Genomic DNA, 27,323 nt, shown 5'->3' on the forward strand with positions numbered 1-27,323 from the left:
GCCAAACCACCTGGCATAGTAATATTGGGATCGTGCTCTAACATTACCTTTCCGAGAACATCAGAGGAGAGTTACCTGCTCAGATGACTGTGTGTGCTGAGTGCTGCAGCTAAACTTCTTATCCCATGGTGTTATTTTCACCATTGTGGGTGTCAAAGAGGATTACTTCTGCCAGAGCACCGGAATGAATGATCACATTTGGGTTTGGAGGAATACCTTACTCTGTACTTCCATGTAATATTAAGAATTGTCTGCCCCTAAATTTACTGAAATCCTGATCGTACCTAATTTAAATTGATTTTTGGTTTCTGTTTATTTAAACTGCTGTTGAAATTGGTTAATTAAAAGGATTTAAAAAATCTTAATACTCTAAACAGAGCAAACTGGTTCTGAATTATTAAGCAACGTTTTAGATGCATTTAAATAACCTTAAGTGACTTAACTGCCACCTGATCCTAAGCTGTGGCTCAGAAAAATAAAACGTGAAATACTGTAGAAGTCTTGGCTTACCAGGGCTTCCAGATACAGTAAATAAAGAGCTTAAGCCTCTAATGCCGTGTCTGCAAATGGCATACTCTCAAATACATAACTAATGCTCCACCTTAAGGAGAAATGAGCAAAAGAAATTGTAGATTGCAATTTTGATTTTTCAGAAGAAATGAATACATTCAGTCTTTAAAAAACAGTCTTTCAAAAGGGAGAGCATGCCAGGACCTCCCTTTCTGATAGATACCACAGAACGTTCACAAACATATCATTAACCCCCGCAGGGTGGCTAAAGCCCCGTTTGGGTAAATTTGTTCTGCACATTCCTCCTGTAGTTTCAGCTACACATGGCACACTTCAGCTCCTTGCCTGAAGTGTGGTGAAATGCTCAGTCTGTAAGACGTTAGAGTTTTAGGAAGACTTCTGCAGATCTCCATCCCCTTAGAAGGAAGTGAGGAACTGATTGTCTGGGAAGTCTTCAGGGTACCAGGAGAAGGTGGATCCTGAGGCTGGCAGATTGGGAGGACTACTGAAATTGGTGTTTGGGAAAGCTTTTAAGAGAAAAGGACTTTGAAGAAATACTGAATGAGAAGGTTGACTGAGCAAGCTAATATGCATAGGGTAAGCTCTTTTTGTTATAGTTAAATGTATTTTGAAAATTAGAGCAATTATTGGGGAAAAAAGGAACTATAATTCAAAAGTCAGCACATACGTTTAAATAGTGCATACATTTGCTTCCATAAAGCCTTTGCAGGTACATTTAAGAATAATGCAAAGAACTTATAATACAGCTTTGCAGTCCAAAAGATGTGCTTGCCAAAGGTTTTCCAAGTTAGAGGTGTACGTTACCTGCTGGCCCTGGCTCACCTGTGTGCCACACGCTTGTTGGTACGGTACAGTATGGTACGCAGTGCTGCCTGGGCTCAGGTACTGAGGGAGGAGGTGGTTAATATCTAATTTCAGCGCTAGCAGAAAGAACACCACAGAGGGTGACAAAGACCCAATAACAAGTCACTGCATGTGCTTAACTGCTTCGGAATGTCACTGCCGCTTTAAAATCTACAAGTAGTGTCTGGAAAAGGTTAATCTGTGTATTTACTCCTGTGTAGAAGTTTGTATTTACAGTAGGGTTATGATACCAACTTTAAGTTAGCTAAGGATATCTGTGTAAGCAACTGGAACATAGAACTAAGAACTAATGAATTTTTATTTACCAAAGAAGTAAAAATACTTCAACAACACTGTCAGGGTATCACGACTGATGGCTTTGAAAGGCAGGTAGAAGTGCTCTAACAAGTTTATTACAAGAAAATGCTGGTTTGGCTGATGATAATCCCCTCATTTCGATTAGACAAAAAGACTTTTGGGAGTGCATATGTTATTATAATACAGAGTAGGATAGAAATAAAAAATAGTAACTTGTGAAGATATGTTTTCATCTTATTGCAGCAAAAACTCCAGCAAAGAAATTCTGATACTGTCAAACATATTTTTTCAAAAATGTTATGTATAGTTTAAATACAAACAGACATTTTTAAATGCTATTGTTTTCTGGAGCACAAAGATCCCAAGTGCTCTGATCTTGTTGCACAGATTTCAATGGATATTTGTGATACACATTGTGTAGCAGAAGGGTCTTGACAGCTTAGTGCATTTTTAAGAGACTATATACCACACAGCCTACGGCAATGAATATATACTTTTACTGTACTTACAAGGCACTTGTCAATGACAACCCTTTTTTTTTTTAAATCTGTCTATGGAGTTGCACACTTCCAGCTTTCCAAACCTGGGGAACATGGCAGATGTAATTTATATTTCTCAATCGATAGCAAACTCCTGGGGATTAATTTTTGTCTGTTGTAGCTCTGGTGGTCACAATGGCAACTGGATTCATACACAGCCACTAAGTCAATCAGCATGAATCATTTATGTGACTCCTCAGACATGGCATTATTAAGTTGGAATCATAGGAAAAAGATGACAGGGTCTTTGCTTCTCACAGACCAACAACTCCGTATCCTGCCATTAAATTCTCCTTTGTTTGCCTCAGCATAGTCTCCCTGGCAGTTTCACAGATTTACTGAAAACACCCAGTTCTATTTTTTTTAATTTTCTGCTCCTTTTAAAATTTGTTCTTATGTGAGTAGTCTGATCAATTTTTGAGTTTGTTATAGAGGACTATAATTAATAATGATGATTATGTGATTAAATACAGAAACAGCCAGTCTAAAGTGCAAAACAAATGTAAAAAGTTAGAGTAACACACTTGTAAGTTTTTTTTTTTTATACTAAATATGTACTAAGACATAAATATGTTGCAGGAAAGGAGGTATGACTTGCAGAATATTTAAAATAGACAAAAATATTCTTTAGACTGTGAAAGATTGTTTTTCTTCTGTCAAGTAAACTGAATGATCAATAATTCTGGAAACACAGATGACTTCTAGTCTTTGGTTGCACTGGAAATGACATTAAATGCTTAAGGAGTGATTAATGAGATTCCTTTTCAGTCTGATTGATTAGGATTCTCAATATAAGAAAAGGTGGAAGAAGAGCTGTACGCACTATAATCCTGCTCACAGAGTTATGCCAAAAATTGGTCAGAAATCACATCCACTCTCAAGATTGTATGCTTGCTACGGACCTTAGTTTCTTCCCCTTTGGAATGCTCACAAATAAGATGCTAAAGCAAGAGGTATCTCTTACAAAACAGTCCTGTAAACACACTTATCAGAGCCTTATTCCTAGTGAATTTCCTCCAGGGGCAGTGACGGGAAACAAAATGGAAAAGCAACGCAAGTTACTGAGCTCCTTTGATGAAAAACGGCTTAACCAGTCACCTGGAGATGCCCCCAGCAAACAAAACCCTGGCTGATCCGGAACTGTCCCTACTCTTTTGCAGTACTGAGGCAGTACAGCCAAAAAGCTGCTGAACTTCACCCATCGCTGCTTGGCTCTGCACTGCCACCTCTGCAGTGCCTGTTGCTTTCACCTTTTATGCAGGACCTCAGGTAATTGCTGCACAGTTGGACGCACTGACTTTTACCTTTGCTGTAATAATGGCTAAAGAAGAAATGAAAGTTAATTTGTAATAGAGCAGAAAACATATAGGTATATTTTCAAAGAAACTCGGTAAACAGCACCTAAATATCTGTTGATAAATCAAAATAATTTAATTGGCTTTTGTACGCAGTATTGATTTTGAAAATCACTCACAGCAGGTACATTACAATTTTGAGGCAGGAGATATAAATGATTATTTACTGGTATTATGGAACAGGGGGGTGAATAATCTATTAGAATGTACTGGTTAGCTCATAACTGCATACTATCTGACACTTGCTCGTAACATAAAATGGCATCAAAATGGCAAAACCAGAAAGATCAGAAGTACCAGCCCACAACAGACCTAAGCAGTGTACTAATATTGATGCAGCTTCCTTCAGAACAGGACGTGGGTGATGCTGGCTCAGCACATTTGGGCAGTTTTCAGTGAATGTGGTCCACAACTTGTTTGTTTCAGAAAGGGAGGATTTTTTTTACAATGTCACTGGGAACAGATTTTATAATGCAATTTTGTACGTAACATATGATAGCATGGGGAGGTTAGCACCTGGCTTGCTTACGGCCACAGAGCTTGGCAGCACTCTAACATATTCAGGCATATCTTCTACCTTCTATGCTATAACATACTGTCCATCTAACATATAGGAGTAAGAAGGAGTGATATTTATTCCTGAAAGGTAAATTTACTCACATCTCTCCTCGGAAAGGTGCCCAGCAGCTTGTACTCCTCCCAGGGATACCCCTTGGAAGCTACAAAATCAAAGACAACCTGCAGCTTGCTGCTGGCCAGGAAACGTCGCTCAAAGAATTCTCCGCTGGGCGTCCGAATACGCAGTTTACTGACGGACTCGGTGCTCTCCTCTTTCGGTTCGGGAGGCAGAGATTGCTCAAGAGAGAGCCTGATAGCCTGCAGAAGGAAAAATAACCATTTAGGTTGCAATGCCAACAACAGAAGAAAAGGACAGAGAGCTTTTCTCTTTATTTCTTCTAGAACTTCAGGATGAGCCACAGTGCTCCAGAGCCATAGCTGTGCTTTATATCTCAATGACAAAATAATTTTTATTCATTCCTTAATTACAGCCCACCAGCCAACTAATTAAAATAAATCCTTCGTTATAACACATATTATTAGGTCTACAGTTAATGCACGATGGGGATAAGTAAGTTAATCATTTGGCAGAAAGCCTTGGAAAAAATTTGAATGAGAGAATAATTGTCAAGTGGCCAATTGCTTCCTTAAAGGGTATAAATTAAAAGGCAGTAAAAGTATTTCTTCAAATGCACTTATCAAATGGCCTTCCTTTTGCACCGAGTAACTGACCATTTGCAGCAAAGACAAGACTCTTTGTCGGAGTTCAGAGTAAAAAGAAATATATGCTGGAGCTTTACTATGAATAAACTAAAACACTGTTAAAATACATCATTTAAAATATGGAGGTACATTAGATACATACAGCACACATGAAAGTAGGAATGGTCAAAGAAGAAAGCTGGGAGGACAGAAATGGGAGCTTTAAGATTTAAAGCAAGCAATTTTTGTTATTATTATTTGCAGGAAGATGTTTCCAAGCACAGGCATGCACATTTTCTGCAACAACTTGCATGAAATCAGCCCCAAAATTGCAATGATAGACATTACAGGTCTGAAAATATGTATGATTATCTTACTGCTCCCATTGTGTATACCGCCGATGTCAGGATTTTAAGGGCAGGAGCCAAGACTGTGTTCTCTGTCCTCTGCCTCCAGGAGCTACAACACCAATTTTTCTAAAACACCAGAAGTTTTTCTAAAAAATTGATGCCTAAGATTAGACTGCTGAATGAGGTGGGCTTGATTTTCGAGGTTACTGAGCATTGTTGGTACGCATGGACAGGCACCAGCACCCGTTAAAAATTAGGTCAAACCTAGAAAGCTGCCTTGTCACAGTGTCACCTCACTTCAGACACAGTTAATGAGAACATCAATGAATGGAAGGAGCAGCGTGACCACACTGCCTTCCCCAAAACGCATCTAAAAGACAATTTTCCAAACTGAACACGCAGTCAGGCATGGATTTACCCAGATTTTTCAGGAACTTTCAAGATACACAGTTGCTATTTGTGCCTTTGAAACCCCCCCCCCCCCCCCGCCAAGGTCATTTAGTAACAGAAACTGATGGAGGATGATTACCTTAACAAGAAAGGACTGGGCAGAAGGAAGATTGCAAAGGCTTTTAAATAGTCTACTTCTTACACACAAACCCCTGAGCAAATTATATCTCAGTATAAATATTTATACATAGAACTTGAGTTCATTTTTGCTCACCTACTATGAGATTATATTTTAAATAGATTCTATTTTAATTTTCTCTCTCTCCATTCTCAACCACCTGCTTACTGTCTTTCTGTTTTGACATTTCCCCACACAGTATAACAACAGATGCTACATTATTTACTGAACCCAATCAATTATATTATAGAAAAATAAACAACAGTAGCTCATTAGAGCTCTTTTCTTTGTGCAAAGAGTGCGTCGCTCCCCAAAGTAACTAGTCTCCAAGGCTTCAACATAAAACGGCAATTTACAGTGGATATTCTGTACCAGCAAACCAAGTCAGAAAACAAGGATGTGATGGATCACATTAATAACTCTTGGACCTGAACAAGCAATTTCGGTTTGTTGATAACAAGATGTTCAGTATGTGAATAGCTCAATAGTCAGATTTTAAATATACGAACGAACATAAAGCCACTTCTGTAAGTAAACACTGTTGCAGAACAATTCAGTATAAGTAATCTGTATACTTGAAAACGGAGAGTGTTAGTAAACATTATTGCTAAAATCCCTTTTGTTCTACTAAGCAAACAGATCCTATTATTTTCATTACTTCACTCTATATTAAAAAAGGGAAGCCCAGGAGTATTTTGATAACATGGACCAGTCTTGCAGCCTTTGCGTAAGAAAACTATTTCCAAAAGGCCAAGGTATCAGAAAAGGTTCAGGAGCAGATATAATAGAGCAGAATGAATTATTGTTTCTATGCATGCAAAATTACTTAAAAAAAGAAAAACATACTGGAATCTGAGTGTGAGCTGACTGCTCAGCAGTCTATTACTGCTACAGTGCTGATTTATGTTCCATCACTGTTAACCTCACAATTATTCTCGATACAATTCTCACAGTCCAGTTCAGTGCATCGCTCCTTTGGTTGTGTTTCAGCTTCCATTCTTGGCTTATGTTAACAGCAGGAGCCAGATAAGTAATCAGATACTGCAGGGTAAGAAAGGAGTGGGCTGCATCTTTCCCAAACCATTGAATACTCCTGTTTGGACTGAATTTAGTATTTACAACGCAGTACTGTTTAAAAGGTTCTTGAATGCTTAAATGGTTCAGGTTTTTTAATGCAATTATCTCAGTCAAAAAATATATATGCAAATGCATTGCTCATACAGTTTGTTTATTTGGTTTATATCAGGGAATAATAAATGTGTTCATAGCCAACTTTTTTGCAGTTGTATAATGCAATTTTTTCATACATCAGCAAAGTACACAAGACTGAAATGTCAAGTATATATTTAAGTCATGTGAGGGGGGTAATAAGCAAGGCTGTAATTTATCAGGATTTCCATGAGTTCCAAGGACTTTAACTAAGTGGAGAATTAAATGAGAATGTAATTCCAAATTTCAAATCTCCATAATCCACGAGAGTCAAAGCAGTTATATTTAATCCACCAAAAATACAGAAACTCTGATATTTTAATATAAATTAATAAATATTTTTAATATTTATATAATATAAATATAATTTAATTATAAGGAATATTCTGTAGAAGCCTGTTTATAAGTTTTAAAATGTACCATAAATCAAATGTTCTAGATTTTGGAAATTTGTTTTGTCTCCCAAATCAAATTCAGCAACTTGTTTGATCAGAATTACAGTTAGGCTTTGTGCTACTTCCTGGAATAAATGAAAGGGCTCCATGGTATTATATTTTTAAAAGGAGTGCCTGCAGAAACAAGGTTAAAGGTTCCCAAAGATTCCACCATTTATAGAGGCTCATTTTATGTATCTTCTGTTAGCAGGCCTATCTAATATCTGCCTGTAATTCAGACCCAGCTGATGTAATTGTGACCCAGATGATAGAACAGAAAAGCTATTAAAGAGTGGATGAAAACTATTTAGCTGCGCTACGTTTTATATAGACATGGTAAGAAATCAATTAAAAAAAATCTCTTCACATACAAAGTATAACTTTGAATTAAAGTTGCAAGGTGTGGTGAATGAAAGTTGCAATGTCCATAACCTTAATGAATCCAAAAAGTTGTTAGAAAAGGTAAAACATCCCACCTCACGTTCTTCCTCCTGTTCTTTCCGAATCTGTTCCAAGCGAAACTGCTCTGCCATTTCTCTCTCTTGTGCTTCCCTCTAATAAACACAAACAGCAATCACACATGTATCACCTCGCTTTCCACAGCTGTGTTTAATGATGTGCATTAGCTATATAAAAGCAAAGAAACTTCTCAACTTTTCTGTAGAAATTAATACAGGAAATAGGATATTTAAATGATTTTTCCTCTCTTTCCTTTCCTAACTTCTATTATGAAGTAGGGCCAGGACTGCTTTAGCAAAGAGATGTAGTCAAGTCTACTCCTAGTAACTTTATCTAGTGCCACTGTATTAACACCTGGCTCCTACAGCAACCTTCTCATCTTAAGAGCAGAACTGAAGGCGTCAGTCCTCTGCACCAGAGAGATTTCAGCAACTGCGGAGAGATTCCCACCCTGACATTCATGTGACCGCTTCACCCAGCACACACCTTCGCTCTGTCAGCCTCCAGTGATATGCGGTAGGCTTCATCCTGCTCTCTTTTCACATTTTCTCTGGCTTCACGTTCATCCTAAAGGAAAAAAAAAGAACAGAAAAGAAAAAATATCAGCAAACAATGGACAAAGATAATATATAGTTCACCAGCACTCTTTAACCCCAGTGACTTCAAAATATTTGATTGCCTTACTCATCTAACTACTGCTAGGAGAAAGGAGTTCAGAAATGCCTCAAGGGCAACCTTGGCTTTAAAAATTACGACTTACCTAAAGCTATGTTTCAACTGCTATGTCATGGACTGGTGTGTCCAAGCCCTGGCCAGAGGGCTGGATCTGGCACCAAGGCTCTTTGCCCTGCCATCTTTGTCACGGCTGGGGCCAGCACAGGCCTCGGGAACGGTGCGGCCTCCCCCTGCGCCAGCCATGTGAGGAGTGGGTCACCAGAAGGGCACCTGTGGGCTGGGGAGAATTTAACTCCTGCAGTCAACAATTTGGATGGTCTTGTAATAAGGAAGGACTGTGGTTTAGAGGACGAGGCTGGATTTTAATTTGCTCTCCGCCCAGACGGATAGCGGGTAACAGCTTGTCCTGCGAGAGAAGGCCTGCTCCCTGGTCTCTCCTTGGTAAAAAAGCCCTCAGTAGGACCCATCCAGGATCATGACTGTTAAACATAATCAGGAGGCCTCAGTTCACAGTATTGAATATCATACAAAGATTGGAAAGCAGCAAGTCCTGCTCTGAAGCATCTCAAATGGACAGATGCAGGCAGACAAGAAACATGAGGTTAGCATGCCAACTTCAAGCCAGCAAACCTAGCAAAGTATCTTATTAATGATCACAGCACAAAGATATAAAGGTTTACTAAAAATATGCGAATGACAAAGCGTCATCCACATGGTGGATGATCAAGAAGTGGACATCCCCACAAGCTGGAATGACTGCACTGGGGTGATGTCTGATAAAGCAAAGCATACAATCGATAGCTCCATACTCGGCCTTTGGAGCAAGAGGCAGCATCTGCTCCCCTGTGCTTACTCCTCTTACATCCTATAATCCTCCCAGAGCCCCGCAGAGGCTGCACTGGTCCCTACAAAAATCAGTACGGTTCAGCTGTGAGACTGCTGGTGGGCTCAGCACCATCACCTGCAGTTACCAGTAACACAGCACTTGCACTGCGCTAATCTATCTCCTGTATTTCAAAGAAACTAAAGTCTACTACCTACTGCTTTTTAAAGAATTATGGGTTTGTTTTTTCTTTCATTTATCTGAAAAGTTTTTTCCACATAAAGGCATCATTTTGTAAAGTGATCAATTTTCTCCCCAAAACTTCACTACTTGGCAAAAACTCAATTCTAAATGGGAGGAGCATACGTTAGCTGTTACTATCATGTCATGCAAACATGCCAAGATGTTCCTCAAACAAAACTCTAACGCATTAGTGGTTAAAAAGCTCTAAAGTAGCATGCGAGCACAAGAGGAAAGGACAAACTGCAGGAAAAGGTATACAACCTCCAGTTGGAAAGTAACAAGATCTTTTTAGAGGAAACTCTTCTTCCTTATAGAAACAGGACCCAAGATTATTCTACAATCAGAGTGTCCTAAATTTCATTCACAGAAGACAGAGAAACCATCACTTTGTTCAGCAAAGCTAAGACATGAGTAGAAGTAATTCCTGCAATTAAGGGCAACAAACACTGTATAACCCATCCCCTTCCTGGCTGCTCTGGATTTTGAGAAGCTTTTATGTGCTGTGTTCATGGAATACCTTCAGAAATTAACTCAAACTGATAGCAGAAACTACCCTACATTAATATTCCATTTATGAGAAAAGAGGATGTTGAAATCATTAAACAGCTCTGATTTTTATGTTATCCAAAAATGAGGAAAGCATCTTGACTACACAGAGGTATTCCCAACTCTTCTTATAGATGGAATTTAACAGTGAAGGAAAAATATTTGTACTGTCTGTACTGAGACTTTCCATAAACATAGCATAAATTTCAATCTTAAAATAGTGAGAACCAAAACTATCTCCCCAAACCAGCCTACTAAAGTATGATGGCTTCAGGCAATCTGTGAGAGGACAAGCATTTTAAAAATTACTAAGAATTGTTTCAGAGAGAACCTATTTAACTGTCATGTTTTGCAGCTTCATATGTCACACACTAACTGAATTCCAAAGGTCCCACAAATCCAGTAATGTCAAAGAGAAAACTGAAAGATCAGATGCAACTGTTGCAACTACAGGCTCTTTCCTTCATCAAAGACAGCTAGCAACTAACATACAGTTACCTTGGTTTACAAAAAAAAAACCCAAACGCAAACTCGAACCAAGTCTCTAAAGGAAAAACTGAAAAATTTATAAAAATTGTTAAAAACTCACTCCAAAAATATACACTAATCCATTTTAAGAGATTGAGCATTGGTTTTTATTTCAAAACTGTCTAGAAAACTCAAGGAAGTTATTAGAAGTTACTTGTAATGAGCACAGGATTCATTTACCTACAGAGAACTTTATTGAAGAATTTTAAAAATTGTTATAACTTATATAATTTGGATGATAACTGCAAAAAAATACTGACACTATAGTTTCTAAAACAAGAATCTAAACATGAATTCCAGGCATTTAAAAAAAAAAAAAAAAAAAAAAAAAAAAAAAAAGATTTCTTTCCTCCCTATTCATCACAGTTAGCATCGTCCTAAAAGTGGATTATGAAAAAGATGTTAGGAATGTGAAGAATTACTGCGCATGACTGCCTGGTCCTCACAGAACTATGTGAGCCAGATCTAAAAGCAAATGACCATCGAGCTTTACACCGCATTGAAACAATACTGTTCTTACTGAAACAGACCTTAAAACCAAGTCTGGAATACAGATTTCTCTAGGTAAGACGCAGATGTACTCCTATGGAATGTCTCTTTGTATCTACTTCTGTGTTTTGTTAATACTGCTCACACTCAACAGGAACCACCTCCTCCAAGAAGATTATGGCAAAATTGTACTATCCTCTGGTTCAGAGTTACACCTTAGACAAATTTTTAAATATTAGATACTGCAGTTTCTCTTTTTGTAACGCAGTTTGTTATTTTAGTCATCTCTTCCTCCAGAGAAACCACACAAAGTATGAGGATGACTCAAGTTTACCAAAAGCAACAAAAGAAAATTCATGATGGTGACAGAAAAAGCAGAAGAAAGTGTTTTGCGGAGAATCTTTCATTGCACTAAGAAAGAACATATGAAGAAATAGAGAATAGCCACACCACTAATAATTAATTTTTAAATATCCTAAGTATTATCCATTAACAAAATCTGAGGCAGTTGACCGCTTTCTTGTTAAACCCTACATAACAGCAGCATCAACTGAGCATCAATAAATGCATCTCCACAATACTTTTGCAATGAAGGCAAAATTACCATCTTCCTTTTTAAAGGAACCAAGGTGTGAACAGACAACGGCTTATCCCAGCTCACTTAAAAAGCCTCCATCAGAAACAGGGGTGACACTCAGCATTTCTGAATTCCACAGCAGCGACCAATGGCCGATGTAAATATGACCCATCCACATCCCAGGGGTTTTGGGCATGAGATGAGGAGACAACTCTCCTTTGCTCCTTCAAGGGAAAAAGTCACAGATCTCTGCTGTCCCATTTTGACAATGCAAAACATTCATTCAATGGAAAGCTGATACTTTAAAAAAATAGCATTTATCCACAGAATTTATTCTTCTTTGCTATCATGCATGTTACAAAGTCATAATAAAAATAGTAAACACTTATATTCATGAGATAGTTACAATAGACCAGATAAAACCTTCTCTTGAGTAATATCCAGAGCTACATGACTAAGAAAACCTTACAGATCAGGTAACAAGAAATTTAGGATAATTCTCTCCAATAATTATTCCCTAAACCAAGTTACTCCTGCAGCACCCAATAGCAGGCATTTTCAGGTGCAGGATGATGGAAACAGGGGGATTCCCAATTGCACTTAGGACAGCAATGCCCCCTTTTCCTGCAGATTACACAGGGGAAAAAATACACAACACACTCTGCTTTTTGGATGCGTTATTTTGCTGAAAAAGTCAGCATTGGCTCTCCTGGGTTTTAAAAAAAAATTATTGCTGTTTTTTTCTGAAAGTAAGATTTAGTGATTTGACCCCAGGAATCAGCTTTGCACCTGATTTGTCTCAGGGATGTGTTATACTTTATTCCCCATTGCCTTTTGGGATCAGTTTGACTGTGAAGTAAAATCAGATGAGACAGAACTTGAGAAGATAACCATGAGCAGACGACACTTCTCAGAGCATCAGTGAGTAAATGGCTGTCACAAGAAAGACCAAAAAAAAAAAAAAAAAAAGTGTATTTACAAATGCTGAATGCTTATCTGAAAGACAGTTCATTTCACTGAACCACTCCTGAAATTAAAAACTGCGAGTGCTTAAGGCTATTCATGGGAGCGTTAAAGAGAAACACCCCTTTGTCCAAACAAAGCAGTGCGAGAAAGACATTAATTTGACTCACTAAGATGACAGACTTGCACATTGTATAACTTAAACATACATAATGGGGAATATATAGAAGAAAAAAGTGTACACAGAATGTGTTGGCAATGTGAGAATAATGAGGACAAAGCAAATGAATGTTTCTGCAGTGGCAGAACCTCAGGTGGGGAGGCAGGGCAGGGCGAGAGGGGAGAACAACGGAGAACCACAGAAGGATCCTGCCTGTCTATATTGAAGGCTGAAAGACCAGTTCCAGATACTGATTTTTGGGAATTATCTCAAGCAACAAGAAAGAAAACCAAGCCCAAACCTTCAAGAAGCAGCCCTGCAGTGACTTCCTCTAGGAAATGAGCCAGCCAGTCCTGCTCCAACATCCACCCACCTCGGCTGTGTAGCAGGGAAAGCTGCTGTTTATCAAGAGAAAACTAAGCCAGTATTCAGCGACTGGAGCCACCAACATGTATAGCCAAAAAGCCACCTGAACTAAAGATATTTTAATAATTTCATTTTATCTTTTCTATCCTCTCTCATTACCGTGCATTTTGTTAAAGTTCAAAACAGGCTGTGAACTCCGGAAGGCGGCACTCATATCTGCTGGTGTGTCAGTGCAGGGAAGTGCACAATAGGAAACCGATCGTTTGGGCTGCTATCATATCACAAATACAAAACTGGAAAATTTAATCAAATAAATTTTGATTACTGTAGTTTAATTAGTTATAACTAGTAATAATTAGTAAATGTGCTAATTGGATTTTTTTTGAGGGGTTAAATCACAATCTTCGTTAGATGGCTGTCATCAGCATAATCCTTTTGCGCTTTGGAATTTAATGAATTTCATGTATTTATTCTCCTAACCTCTTGTTGTGCAAATACTATATACCATGATACACATGACAGTGTTAGATGTAACACAAATTATCAAAGGTATTCAGATGCCTAATTTCTACTGATTTGAATGTGAGCTTCACCGCCTGAACAGAAATGGCAGAGGTCTCCTGCATGGCTGATGGAAGCACTTAGGCCATCCTCTAACTGGAGAGCACAACTGCAGGTAAGGAGTGGAGGAAAGCAACTGATCAGGAGGAAAAGACAAACAGACCACAGATTAGGAGAATATGCACTAGGACTCATCCTCTTTAGCTTCCTTGGTGGCTGTGAGATGTATCTTTGGAAAAACAAAGAGAAAAGGTGTTGGAAGCTAAAACTGTTAAATTATCATATAAAAAAAAAAAAAAAGAAGAAGAAAGAAATCCCTTACATTTCACAGCAGTGAGGCAGAAGAGGAGGAAGATATTGTGATATGAGCCTCCTTACTGCAAAGTTATGAAAATAACACTTGGCCAGTAAGGCCCAATCTAATACAAGAGAGTGCGGGGATGGACACGCAAGCATACTTTTACAAAGAGCTGTGGCAGGGAAAAGAAGGTCAATTTATGTTGCTAGTTTGGAGTTTTTGTTTTCTTTTTACATATTTTTTTAAATCCCTATCCAGATATTGGTTAGGAAGGACCTACATTTTCCTCATGCTGCAGCAGTATCTATGAAGAAGAGATGTCACCTAAGATCAGAGAGTAAAGATGGTGACTCTGCAGGTCTACATTTTTTTACAGCTTATCTCCAGTCAGAGTCTGCTTACAAGAGTATTTCCAGTTTAAAAATTCTTAAGTACTTCTCTTTTACATTAAAGAAAACAATGTGTCAGCAGACATAGTTTAAAGTGAATTGAAGGTTTTAAGAACCTTCTTATTTTTACAAATACCAATTGAAGCGACTGTGGGTATTACAATTCCACCTTGAAGTCTAATCCGAGAGCAGGAGTGCTAGTGTTGCGTAACGACAAAAATAAACACGATGAGAGACCTACTGTTACTTAAATGTGGACACGTTGGACCAGCTGTGTAACAGTCAATGCTTCTACAGTAATAAATGTTGACAGCAAAAATAAAAAGAATGCATTACTGAGACATCATCAAATGAGCCCTGTCATTACATGGAAACTCCACCCTGTATAAGCTTGTCAAAAAGTGTTACTGTAATCCTTTGAGAAGCCTCCTCCTCAGGCAATAGAGAAAAAATGTTTAGGATTGGCCCAGAACAGGTGTGTTGTGCTGTAATGCCAGGATTTAATCACGCGGATCTCTTCACATTAATCTCACAAAGGAACTAACTTTGGGCCCATCATGCCACACTGAGGTGATTATTTAACTATCCAGTTGAAGTAAGCAAACTAACAAGGTGTTTAAAAATGGACATTCCAGGGCGTACAATATTTTACAATTATCATTTGTTTTCCTAAGTCCGGCACCAGGCACTGACACTTAAGAGGAACTGATACTAGGCGCTCTTTTCAAAGTCAGTCCCCGAAAAATCTCAGTTCACACCCTGATTAACACTAGCAGAGGCTGTTTGTCTCTGCTCCGAGGTACCCTCTTTTTCTCCTTAGTGGCATTTACTTCCTCTTGGCAAAAATCCCCAACTTCACCACCTGAACAGTAGTTGAGGTACGAACATCTGTAGCGTGGGCCAGAGGGGCAGACGTGGTTAGAAAAGGAAAATATGTCCACTGGATGCACATTAGTGCATCATTAGTGCAGCCTCTATTATACCATCAGAAGGAGCCTGACACCGTTTCTGGGGTAAGAAACTCATAGGACTGAGTATTTCCCTGGGACCTGGTGGTCTTTGCTGGTGCAGGAGGTACCAATGCACTCCAAGTGCCAGAGGGATGAAGCTGAGGGTGAACCATTCCTGTCTGTGGGGTATGAGTATTTATTCTTGACACGCACTGACTGGATCTTGGCCAACTGGCCTCGCTGCTGTTGATGCCATCGAACCCACCGTTTAATTATCCATTGGCCACTTATCCACAAGTGCCACATGAGCGCAAGAGCAGTATGCTGCTGACCATACTTCATCATTTGTGGCTTGTTACTATGGCAATTTAAGTAGCAAACTTATAAAAACAAACAACATGACAGCCAGACCATGTATCTACAATGGCATGTCAATAGTGTGGTCCAAAGGAGGCAGGACATTTCCAAAATGTCATCTGGTCAACACAGCTGACAGGCAGCAAGCAACAGGCCCAATGGTTCATGACTGACCCAGAAGCCTTGGAGGGGCAGGGAAAAGAATGGGATGGCAGATTGATCTCCCTTTAAGAAAGCTTGGGAGAGAAAATGGGTGCCTGAGTTACACACCACCATACCTTAAGACAGGTATGTTGGATCACTATGAGTACACATATGCATCTCAGTGTTTTTAAGGTATTTCTTTGGAGATTATGTAAGAAAAAGCTTAAACACAATATACATCTAAAAATTAAATCAAATTGCTGGTGAAATGAGCACTTGACAAACATGCTCCAAATTTGCCTGCTTAAAATTTTATGAGGTTACACCAGTAACTTTTTACATGGATACAAAAGCATAGGATTTAACTAACCATACTATTACCACCAGCTAACGAAGCGGCTCATTTGCTCAGGTGAGATGAGTTGGTGATGCTGTTCTGAGCATCCTGCCTACACCATCAGTCGATGATCAGTGACAGGGAGCCGACCGCAAAGCGATGCCTGAACAGCTACGGCCAACGTCACGGCAAACATCTGCACCATTAGCTGCCAGTGGTAATAGTCACCTTGTACCGAAATAACCATCAGAGGGCACTGCAAAACATGCTGTGCTGGACAGAATTATGCCATAGCTGTGTTGGAAGCTTTCATCTGCATGCAAGTTAAAAATCCAAAGTGGAGAAGTTCAGCTGCATAAACTGACTCATTAATGGTTTCATGCTGTTATTTACAAGTGTATCCAGTTCTGCTTCTCTCTCTCACACACTTTTGTTTACAGCAAAGTGAGATAGATGACTCCACTTTTTAAGGCACAAAAGAACTTTCTGCTTATCTTCTTGTGGTTTTACGATGACTTATTGTTGCTATTAAGAAAACAGTAACAGAAACCGGACTCTGTATCCTGTTTGCTGTTGTAATATTTGGGAAAAAAAAATGCACCAACTGCAATAAGATCTTAAAAAAGAAAAGGTGTTGATGTTTGAACACTTGAAGTTGTCAAGTACAAGACTTACAAGAAAGCTTTATGTTATGAAGCAAACCGCAGAAAGACAATATTTTTTTTTTTTTTTCAAGCTAAAGCCATCTATTGAATACAGACTGCTTGTCAAATACTGCCTCTCTGGAATAGTAATTTCAAAAAGCAAAGTTATTTTTTTTTGTTTTTCATCTTCCTGCTTCAAAGGCAAAAGTGTCTGCTGAGATCGCCTTTTAGGTGTGCTTGTAACAAGTGGAGCCAAGGTATAAGTAAATATCCTATTTGTGTATAGAACCCATAGTGTCTCGAAATCTGCCCCCAAAGTTTATGAAATTTTCCATTAGTTTTCTGAATGTCAGAAAAAACTCCTACTGGTGAAGAAATGTCACTGGTGCTCTCAGTGACAGAAAAAACAAAAGGAAATGTGAGAAAAGGCTACAGAAAGCTTGGACAAAGGTACTTTTTAGAGGAATGTAGAAAAATTAATTTTCCATTCTCCCTACACACTTAGAGCAAGTAGAACACCTAGAGTAAGAAGTCAGGAGACACCCACACTGCCACTGTGAGGACTGACATTACTGGACCGTCACTGCTCTTACCCATCCAGAGAAGGACCCACAGCAGCTCAGGGCGCAGAAGCCGGTTCCCGGTTCTGTGATCACAGCCTCAAGGCTACCGAGTCTTCTCTTTCTTTAAGCTTTGTCTCCCTTACACCCGGATTTTTCTCAGTTGCAAACCCACCTGGTTTTATCCTCCTAGGACAGGTCTATCACTCTCTCACCTCACCTCTGCGCCCTTGTCTCCTGAATACTGATCTCCCCTGCTTTGGACGACTGTTCTGGTCGCCTGTTCTCTATTCCACTCCTCTTTCTAGTTCTTTCTCCTATCCCTTATCTGCTCATATCTCCCTGCCTTTATATGTTTTTCTTTACTTCTGCTTCCTTCCTTTCTATCAGCTTTTATGGTTTCCAGTTCTGAACCTTTCTTGGAACTCATCTGTGTTGTAAATTTTACATTCTTATTAAACCATTAACCCTCCCTCCCCCCCACCATACCCGACATATTCTTCTTAAAATGCAATAAAAATTCCATTATATGGTGCTTTAGATTTTTGTTGTAATCCTCATATTAAAATTTGTGTTCAGTATTAACAGAATTCAAGTCAATTTCTTTACCAGTGAATTACAGATAGCATAAATAAAGAAAAAAATGAACTACAGATATTGTGCTGATACCGTGCCTGCGTATTATTACAAGCATAATTGGTAAATCTCATACTAATGAGATACAAGATTTAAATGTGAAGAATGTATTTAGTGAATTATTGTCAATCAATGTCTACACAATAGGATAAGAATAATCTTGAATGGCAACACACCTATTTTTATAAATTCCCTACTAAGTATTTCATTACTTCAAAATGTCATTCTCAATTTATAGAGTAGCAGATAAACATCTCTCAACCATAACCTCATTGTGTCTACTTCCGTGTAACTGAAACACTGTTTTTGAAAAGTCTCGTCATCACTTACTCATTCTGTGTTGTTCTGAATGGCGATTCAGTACTGGCCTAATTCTGGTTAAGGCTGCTTTTCAATCCCCTTTTAAGTGTATACATTGACAATGTATCAACCTATTTTTGTTTTCTACCTATGACTTAAAGCTGGTCCTTGGGAAAAATATCTGATTGCCATTTCCTTGTATGAGCATGTTAAGCTCTATAATACCATTGTACATGTAAAACAGTTATTAATGACTAATATTCAGAAAAAGAAAACAAACTGAAAATGACATTTAACCAATAAGGAGGAGTTTTTTTTGAGAGACTCAAATAGATCCACAAAGGAGACCTGACATTTTTAATCTTTGATAATGGAAGAGACACTAAGACGCATCATACCCAACTTAATTGGCTAAAGAAAGAGCTGGTTAATGGTGCATCCCCGGTGATTTGCAGAAGCCAGTAGGTCTCTCCAGTAACTTTCAGTGCTCACCTCATCCTTTATGTCTTCCTGCTGCTGGGCACTGAAGATCTCCATTGCAGCCATCAGCCTCATCATTAGCTCATCCACTGTTGTGTTACCTAGCAACAAAGGAAGATAGCTGAACTTCATATCTTTAAAGTTATTAAACAAAAAATAAGTCATTTTAGAATTAATTGGCAAGAAATAAGCAAAGTTTAAAAAAAACTCGACCGAGTAGAAAACACAAGTATCTCAGCAGAACGCTTCTAGCTTGCCTTTTTATTGAAAATTCAAAATTGTTTTTACACACAAATGTTGATCATCGGCTAAAATTTTAGGTCATTCAAATCTGAACAATTGCTTTTGTGCTTGCATGGAATAACTGTTTTTGCTTTTAATCACTGATGTTAGAGGAAAGGCTTATAACCTTTCCTATATCTGGGGTTCCCTGACATGAAAATGCTTGTACAGTTTTTAGGATTCCCAAGTATAATCAGGGAAACAGAAGCAATTGTTTAGTCAGCAACAAGAGGCAGGAAGTTGGTAGCAGCATCCAAGTGGATTGGTTTGAAAAAAAAACGGGAAAAACAGAACACAGTGCTTGAGTGGATGTGTGCACATGCATTTTTATTCAAGTATAACTAGTAGTAAAACTTCAAATATTATAATATATTCTCTTCAGTGTATTTACTTCTGATAAAACTTGTAAAGCTAATAATAGTGGAAAAGTAATCTATGTATACATCAAGAAATACAGCACATGCATAGGAAAACAGAGACCTCCTCACGTTTTTCTACCAGAGTGCCTCCTGTCTTCAGCAAGACTGAAAGATTAGTTTAATTTCCTACCAAGATGCACTCAGTCTTTGTCTTCTCAAACTGAAGACTAGACTACCCATTAAAGCCACTTGTCATAGTAGTAAAAAAGTGTTAGATCATGAGAAATGGTCTAAACTCTTAAACACCTGCCAACCTAAACAATCTTGGACATTTGCAGAACAACACCAACAAGAGCTATATTTATATTGGTGATGCTGGTCAAAATTTTAAAAGGATTAAACTAACCAAAAGCCACAGTACCACTAAAGAAAACAAAACTCTCCCCATAGTTTCCAATCTCAGGAAAAAAAATAAAAATAGAAAGTAAACTCATTCAGTCTGCATTTCAATAAATGCCACTAGGACCTAAGTTTCTATATTGCTGTATCTTTTCTGTAAACATGCCTTCTCACCCAGCCCTGAAAAGCCCTCATTGTTCCTCTTTCTAGCTGTTGCTACCTTAGCAGAAAATGTTATCCCACATGCTACAACACGTGTGGCTTCAGAGACTGCCATTCATCTGAAGGCATATTGTTAACAGACACCAGTGTCCTAATTCATGGGAAAACAACAAGGCACAGAAACATTTTATTTTTGTTAAAAGATAAATTTAAGTAAAGCTGCAGTAGTTTAAGTCAACAGATTGTTTGCAGAAAACCTGACAAATCATTAAAACTTAACGAATGCAGTTAAAGAATTTGGATTCTTTTACAATATAAAGCTGCATTATATTATGACTTTGAGTCACCAAGTTGCTAAAACAGTTCAGTACTTTAAGCCAGGAAGCACCACTGACTTCAGAGATGCTTAAAGTCACACACATGCTGAGCTATGCTGCAGAGTTATAAAAATGAGAAAATCTAGATTATTAGGTTATTTATAAGAAACAAGTTTTATAAGTAAAAGAAGTACCATGAATTAGTGTTGTGCTGTACTTTGTGCTAAGGAAACAAAATCCGTGCAAAATTCACAATTTTGGCCATAGAAAGGAGCACTGCAGGTTCTTCAAGAAAATGATTAATCCCATATGCAGAAAAAACCAGTAATGCTGTCTGCAAAAGATAGTATTTCCTGAGGCTGAATTTCCCCAGGCAAATAAGGAGATTAGAATAAAGATTGCTAGATATAAGCAATAAATAAATGAGGACACAGTGTCACGAAGGCAAACTAGTGGAGAAAGCAGAAGAAATGAGAGGCAGCCGTTCTTTGATGTATTCTAATTTGAAGAGTTACTGAGAACAGCAGTCAAAGGGCATCACTCCACATCTAAGTCATCTTGCTGTCAGCTAAATCAGAGGCATGGTTATGCCAGAAAGAACTGCTCATGTAAGCCAGAAAGCTTCATTTATGTGAGATTATATTAGCAACTTGAAATTCTGATTCAATTTGGAGTCTCAACACTGCAAGCAGGTCTAAAAAAGCAACTCATGTCCAGGTATTAGCCCACTACATGTGACAGAAGTCCACATGTTAACAAGGAACTACACACAGACAACTAAAGGCGTTCCAGCACTACACAAAAAGTGCAGCCAAAATCTTTTGGAAATCAGTCATTTATATGGATATGAATTTGAAAAACTAAGTGTAGCTCCGTATTTAGGAGACCTGGCTTCTACTTTATGAAAAATTAAAAAAACTTAAACTATGATTCTACCAGAGTCATGGCAACTGCAATCTCTATTACTATGTTAATTATCATATTTATGAATAGTAGCTATTTATACCATGGCAATTGAAAGCTTATTGTGAGAAATAAATTCATATTCTGAACATCTTAAAACATAAATAGTTAGCAAAGGTGTCTTCTAACAGTTTCAATACTCATACAAGAGCTACCTTAGTACAAAGTGAGAACTGTACCTTGTATTACATTCAATACTTCATTAGATGATCGTTTCCCCATAATAATAAGGAAAAGTGGAAACTGGTCTGTCTTCTGAGTTCGAATTGTTTGGGCTACAACACTCCCGAAGTGTCTAGTGCACATTGTCAGAAACCTATGTGGGGGAAAAAAAAGTTAGCATTGTAGAGGTGTTTTTTAATTTAGTTTAAAAAAAAAAAAAAAAAAAAAAAAAAAAAAGCAAGCTAAATTCAGTAGTTTAACTGAGTGTTACTACTGAATAACACCTAGGCTTCTGCCTTCAATTCCAGAGCTCTTTCTCCCTTTTTATGATTAAATTACAAGAATATTTACAAATATCATAGATACCAGATTGTCTAAATTAAAACAATTAATAACTAGCTGAGACAGTGTGATTCATTTGATGGAGAATTCCATTTCCTGTTACATTATTCTGCAGGCTATAATTCAAAACTAACCCCCCTAGATAATCATGCTAAACCAATTGTTAAAAACTTCTAAAGAGAAACTAAGTAGAACCATAATTTAGTAAACATGACCAAATATAAAAATAGTATAATTAATAATGAAAGATCAAGAAATTGTTTTTATCAGTCATAGAATTACAACATGGTGCTTCAGAATTGTATTTTCTTTTGTACCAGTACCCTGCCAGTGACACACTTAGCAGTGTGGTCTAAAAACAATAATTCTAAGCTTTTGACCAAAAAAAGCTCCCAGATATTAGCATACAGAAGTCTAGCATTAGTATTCTTAACACGATCTTGAATAAATGAAAAAACTGATAAAGCTTTTCTCTTCCATTAGAGGACTGTTTGAAATTAGCATTTCTTTCAAGAGAAAAGGGTAGCTTATGATATGTTTTCAGATCTGATGGTAAAAAGTAAATGTCATAATAATAATGAATTATGAAAGACCAAATGCAAATATAGAATGCTTTAATAAGATCCAATTTAATAAAGTCTGTAAAAATAATGGACTTTTAATAACACGGGTCACAAAAGGCAAAACAGTGGAAATTCTGAGGACTAGCCACTGGTACAGGCTTATTAATTCTTAATTATGTTCATGAAAGGCAACTTAAATCATGTGTTTTCTTATGCCTTATGATAATATTTTAGGTAACAACTACTCTGAAATGTATGCTCTAACTGAAGAGCCAAGTCCTGTTGTCACATGCATTAGAAGCCAAATCTATTTGAAAAGACAAACTGCATTAAAATGTCAAGCACTCCCGAGTCATTTCTTCTCAAAGATACTGAAAAAATTCAAAATTGTTATTTTTTTAATCAATATATATTGTATCCAATAAAATGGCTAAAAACTGCTAAGTCTGATGAGTACAACATTGGGCTTGTTCAAGACAAGTGAAGCATGCAAAAAACCTGCCTTAGTGACAATTTGTAGTACAACGACAACCATAGCTGGATGGAAGGCAACGAGCAGAGTTAGCAAGTGAGTATTTTGAAGCCATGAATGTTACTGGCAAACACCTTTCCTTGCCTCCTTGATTCTCTGTCTTTTGCAATTCAGAACTATCACGCAGAAAGACAATGTCAAAAATGCCTTACAGAAACTGCTGTATCAGGACAAGCTACCTAGAGACAGGGCATCTGGTAAATACAAAATAAAGTGTCCATAAAATTTGGACATATGAACTTTTAAGCTAAATAATATTGGTGGTTTTTTTTTTAATTTATTTTTGCTTTTCAAGGTGGGAATACGTAAGCGAAATCTTGGCCTCACAGAAACCAATGGTGCTCTTCCACGGCAAAATGACTTATGTGAGTTCAAGGTTTCACTCCTGAAAGTAACGATGGGTCAATTCAACTGAATTCCTGAAAGTTGTGTACTAAAACTGTTTAAAAGTCTTCAACATGTCACAGAAGAAAAGCACTCAAGTTTCATGTGAAAACAAAGTATTTAACTGGAGGTGGAAAAGTACTGTAGAAAATACTGCTAAAAGGAATGAAACTAAGAAACTCTTAGAATACTAGTTGCACTAGTCAAAGGTGCTGGTTTGATTTGCTTGGTTTCGCTTTTGTTTTTTTTTTTTTAATCAGTTCTGTATTTAGTCAACCCATAACTCAGTCTCAAAATATGCTTTTATAGGTATGGATTTTGTATGTAAAGAATTCTGAATGAAGTTGGTATTTTGGCACATTACAAAATCTCTGAAATAATTTCTTTCCAGGAGATGAATTTTTATAATGGAACTTCTGGCTGACTATATAGAACCCAACAGACTATGATATCTCAGAGTCCTCTATAATCAAGGCTGGGAACAGGTCTCAACTCCCTGACTTCAAAGACAGCATGTCATGCCAGGCTGCTGTAAGGGTACACATAATTTCCTGGTTGAGTAACAGCAGAACAAATGCCAGATGCCAACATCTCCCATCATGGTGGTTTGTTTTTTTTTTCTTGGGGCCACTTCTTAAAGGCCCTGGTGCCATCCAATCTCCTCCCTTCCTCTGCTGCTGTTGCAGTCTGCTCAGCTCCCTCACATACAAGTCGCAGGCACAGCACATGCCAATTCTGACCTGAATGCCACAGGTTTGCCACCGCTGTCACCAGGCAGCCTTTGTCTTTCTTGGGGAAGGAATGAGAAACAACTCTTCTTCCCAGAACTTCCAACTTTGAATACTGAATGTCCAGATTACAGCATGGGCAGCTGCAATGAGGATGTTCATGAGGGATGGATGACCAGCTGGTGGTTATCTTGAGGGCATCTGTCTGGCATCTTGAGGGCAGAGCACACAAGAAACTCTTCCCACTAACGTGATCCATCAAAATAGACCCTGCCCTTTGGAACCAACAGACGCCCGCCTTTTGAACTGAAATGTAGTAAACGCAACAAAAATGTGAAAGTAGTTGAATGATGCAACACTGAATAAAGAGACAGCAGCAGCAATCTCCAACCCCTACACTGTGTAACTCCTGTTCACCAGTGGTAACTCACTCACGCATGTGCTCTTTGCCAGGTCAGTGGTTAGTGCTCAGCAATTACTCGTAACACACCTCTTCTTTTCATTTTACTGGATGGGTAGGAATAAAATTTTCATTAATGATCCCCATTCAGTTTTTCTCATGCCTTTTAATAGATTTTGCAACTACTTAACTAATTTTGCTTTTTTTTTTTCCCCTTTTATGTCTCTACTGATTCTGTATTTGCAGACCTTTTTTACTGTCTTCCACATTCATATCCAGAAAAAAAACCAAACAAAAAAATCTCCTCTGTGCTAATATTTACTGTCAGAAATATGTGAGTAGGACCAAACCAAGTTGGTGCAATAACCAGTATCTTACTCTGTACATCACTAACAAGGGATTTTCTTACTTTCATCTAAACAGAAGTGTGCCAGATCTTTCAGTGACATCTCCAGAGCTGCCAAGAGAACTGCCTGTGGAGTGCATCAAAGAGCCAGATGTCCCTCCAGGGAGAATTGTTTTCCACAACATGCTGGATTACTGTGATCTCCAACCAAAAGTGGAAATAGACGAATGCTGCCAGAAAGGGAGGGCAAATGGCACCCTACTGGTCCTTTTATTTTTAAATTACAAAAATATTCAAGGAAGGAGAAGTATGAGAAAGGCAAAAAAAGCACTTTATGAAGGAAAAACCCATTTAAAAATATCTCGAAAGATACAAGAATAAAGTTCATCAAGAAAGGTAATAGTTTTGGCAGACAGCATCATTGCTTTACTTCTTTCATGACCTGCTAGCAATGAAATCAGCAATTATTAAACCTACAGAATAAACACGGACACTGACCATGGCTTGACAAATACAGAAGAAATCCTAAAAAAAATTACAAACTTATCTTAGTTTTTTAGATGTAGATTGAACAGGTATTAATTTTCAGACACAGTTAAAGCAGTTAAAAGCAGCACACAGGAAAAAATATTCTGGTGAAATATGGACTAGATGGCCTTTGAAGGTCCCTTCCAACCCTAACCATTCTATGATTCTATGAAATGAAGACGTGAATCTGGCGAGTTGCCCATCACTGCACAGCAGTTATCCTCCACGTGCACTCTGAGATAACCTGTGTGAAGTGTTATCGTGTTTGTAGCATGTTAGTTTCCCATAGAAAAATGTTATAATTCCCTACCAGCTAATATATAACACACTTCTGGTATAACTTTTTGGTTATTTTATCATAAAATGTAATTTATTTAATATTACTTTTAAAAGCTCATAGAATGCAATTACAAAAAAATAACAGCTTTAGAAGTCTACTGGAAAAAAAAGTTTAAAATATTACTGAGTCTCAAAACCAAAAGCAGTACTTATTACAACTTAAGTCTGTGGTTTACCAGAGTTCCTGATCTCAGGAGCTATGCTATGTAGAACTTTGTAAATGCTGAGGTTTAGCAATAATATGGTTTTGTGCAAACACAGAGCTTTTATTTTTTAACAACAAAATTGCCCACCTCTGTCTGAAGTGCTGATCATAAAAAATGTTTATCTCAGAGCTCAATATTTTTTTAATCTCTGGAAAGCTTTTGATCTATATGATACCTATTTACACCACAAAATATGTATTGCCTTTTTATGGGGGGAGCCCAAAGGAAAAAGCCAATCCCTAGGTAGGAGATGGCTGCTGCTCCCGACAGGAGGTGTTTCATCACTACAATGACCAGTATTACCTCATTGTCTCTCTATGTATCTCCTGCTCATGTATTATGTTGTTTCACATTTTTGTTATTCATATGGACAGGATCTACTGCAGTCAAGTTTGCATCCGTAATTACGCAAGATCCCTCCTTACCACACCATGAATATAAACAAACAACAAAAAAGTTATGATGCTAAATACTTTAGAAAAACATAAATATTCCCATAATATTTTGATTTAAACAATTTAGTAAGATAAAAGCATCTCTGGTTGGTACCCCAGTCCCTAAAGGTGGCACAAGCCAGAGGCGTTCGCTGGCTCCCAAAGTGTCATGTTGTATTTTCCAATGTGAACTAGTTTAAAGTGATTCCTACTTTCACCTAGTAGAGGAAGAATTTACGAAGAACTTAAAAGGAATTAAAGGAAGAACTTAGCAGAAAATTGATGATTCTGAGCAATAACAGAATGCATTTCCATTAAAAATCACAGTGCGACGCAGCCCTGCTGCCTGCTGCTCTTGGCCTTGATCCAGTGGCAGGACTCAAAAAGAGCAGAGCAATTTGGTCTCCTTTCTCTTTCCACTCAGAGAAGTGGCAACTGGCACGACTTTGAAAGACATGGACAACGGACACCACCAGTCATCACTGAAACCAAATATTAATTACTCAATGCCTGTCCTCCGTTGTGGTATCAATTTTTAGTTACCTACTGGAATTAAACTGACAATACAATTTGATAGGATGAAGAGCTCTGCATACATCTCCAAATTAATCTACTTCTCAAGGCACCATGAATAAAATAAAAATGTCAAACAGTCATGGCATAGCATAGTTACAGGAAGAGTAGCTAAATCTGCAATGCTAATTCTAACTCAAGTAAACCTGCAGAAGGAAGCTAATGCAGAGCAAGCTGCGTATTGTACATTGCAGTGTACTCCTGGCATGTGCAAAGAGGGACGCCTGATGCTACATTTTGAATGTTTTTCATATGTTCAGAGAAAAACTGAAAGTTCTCCTTTGCTTTTGCGTTTCTTAAACTCTTTCGAGCACCTTAAGGTTAATTAGTAAGCGTATTAGCAAATCTGTCTAGGGCACTAAAGGGCAAATTCTCTTCCATGCAGAGAGAACCCTGCTCTCAAAAGTATGGA

The 27,323-nt window shown here is 37.9% G+C and overlaps 1 protein-coding gene across 3 annotated transcripts in view; it reads right to left on the reverse strand.

Annotated features, from left to right (window-relative positions):
* The window catches only part of FAF1 (Fas associated factor 1), a 167,605-nt gene that overhangs the window by 12,105 nt on the left and 128,177 nt on the right, over window positions 1–27,323 (reverse strand). For all 3 annotated transcript variants that reach the window (XM_086753732.1, XM_086753731.1, XM_086753733.1), the window contains 5 exons: window positions 21,554–21,690; window positions 18,905–18,993; window positions 8,353–8,433; window positions 7,884–7,961; window positions 4,247–4,462 (listed from right to left, as the gene is read on the reverse strand). In XM_086753732.1, the coding sequence (XP_086609858.1) occupies window positions 4,247–4,462; window positions 7,884–7,961; window positions 8,353–8,433; window positions 18,905–18,993; window positions 21,554–21,690 (601 nt within the window). The remainder of the gene's footprint in view (window positions 1–4,246; window positions 4,463–7,883; window positions 7,962–8,352; window positions 8,434–18,904; window positions 18,994–21,553; window positions 21,691–27,323) is intronic.

The sequence above is a fragment of the Chlamydotis macqueenii genome, chromosome 8 (genome assembly GCF_036417535.1).
Source record: "Chlamydotis macqueenii isolate bChlMac1 chromosome 8, bChlMac1.mat, whole genome shotgun sequence".
NCBI classification, from domain to species: Eukaryota; Metazoa; Chordata; class Aves; order Otidiformes; family Otididae; genus Chlamydotis; species Chlamydotis macqueenii.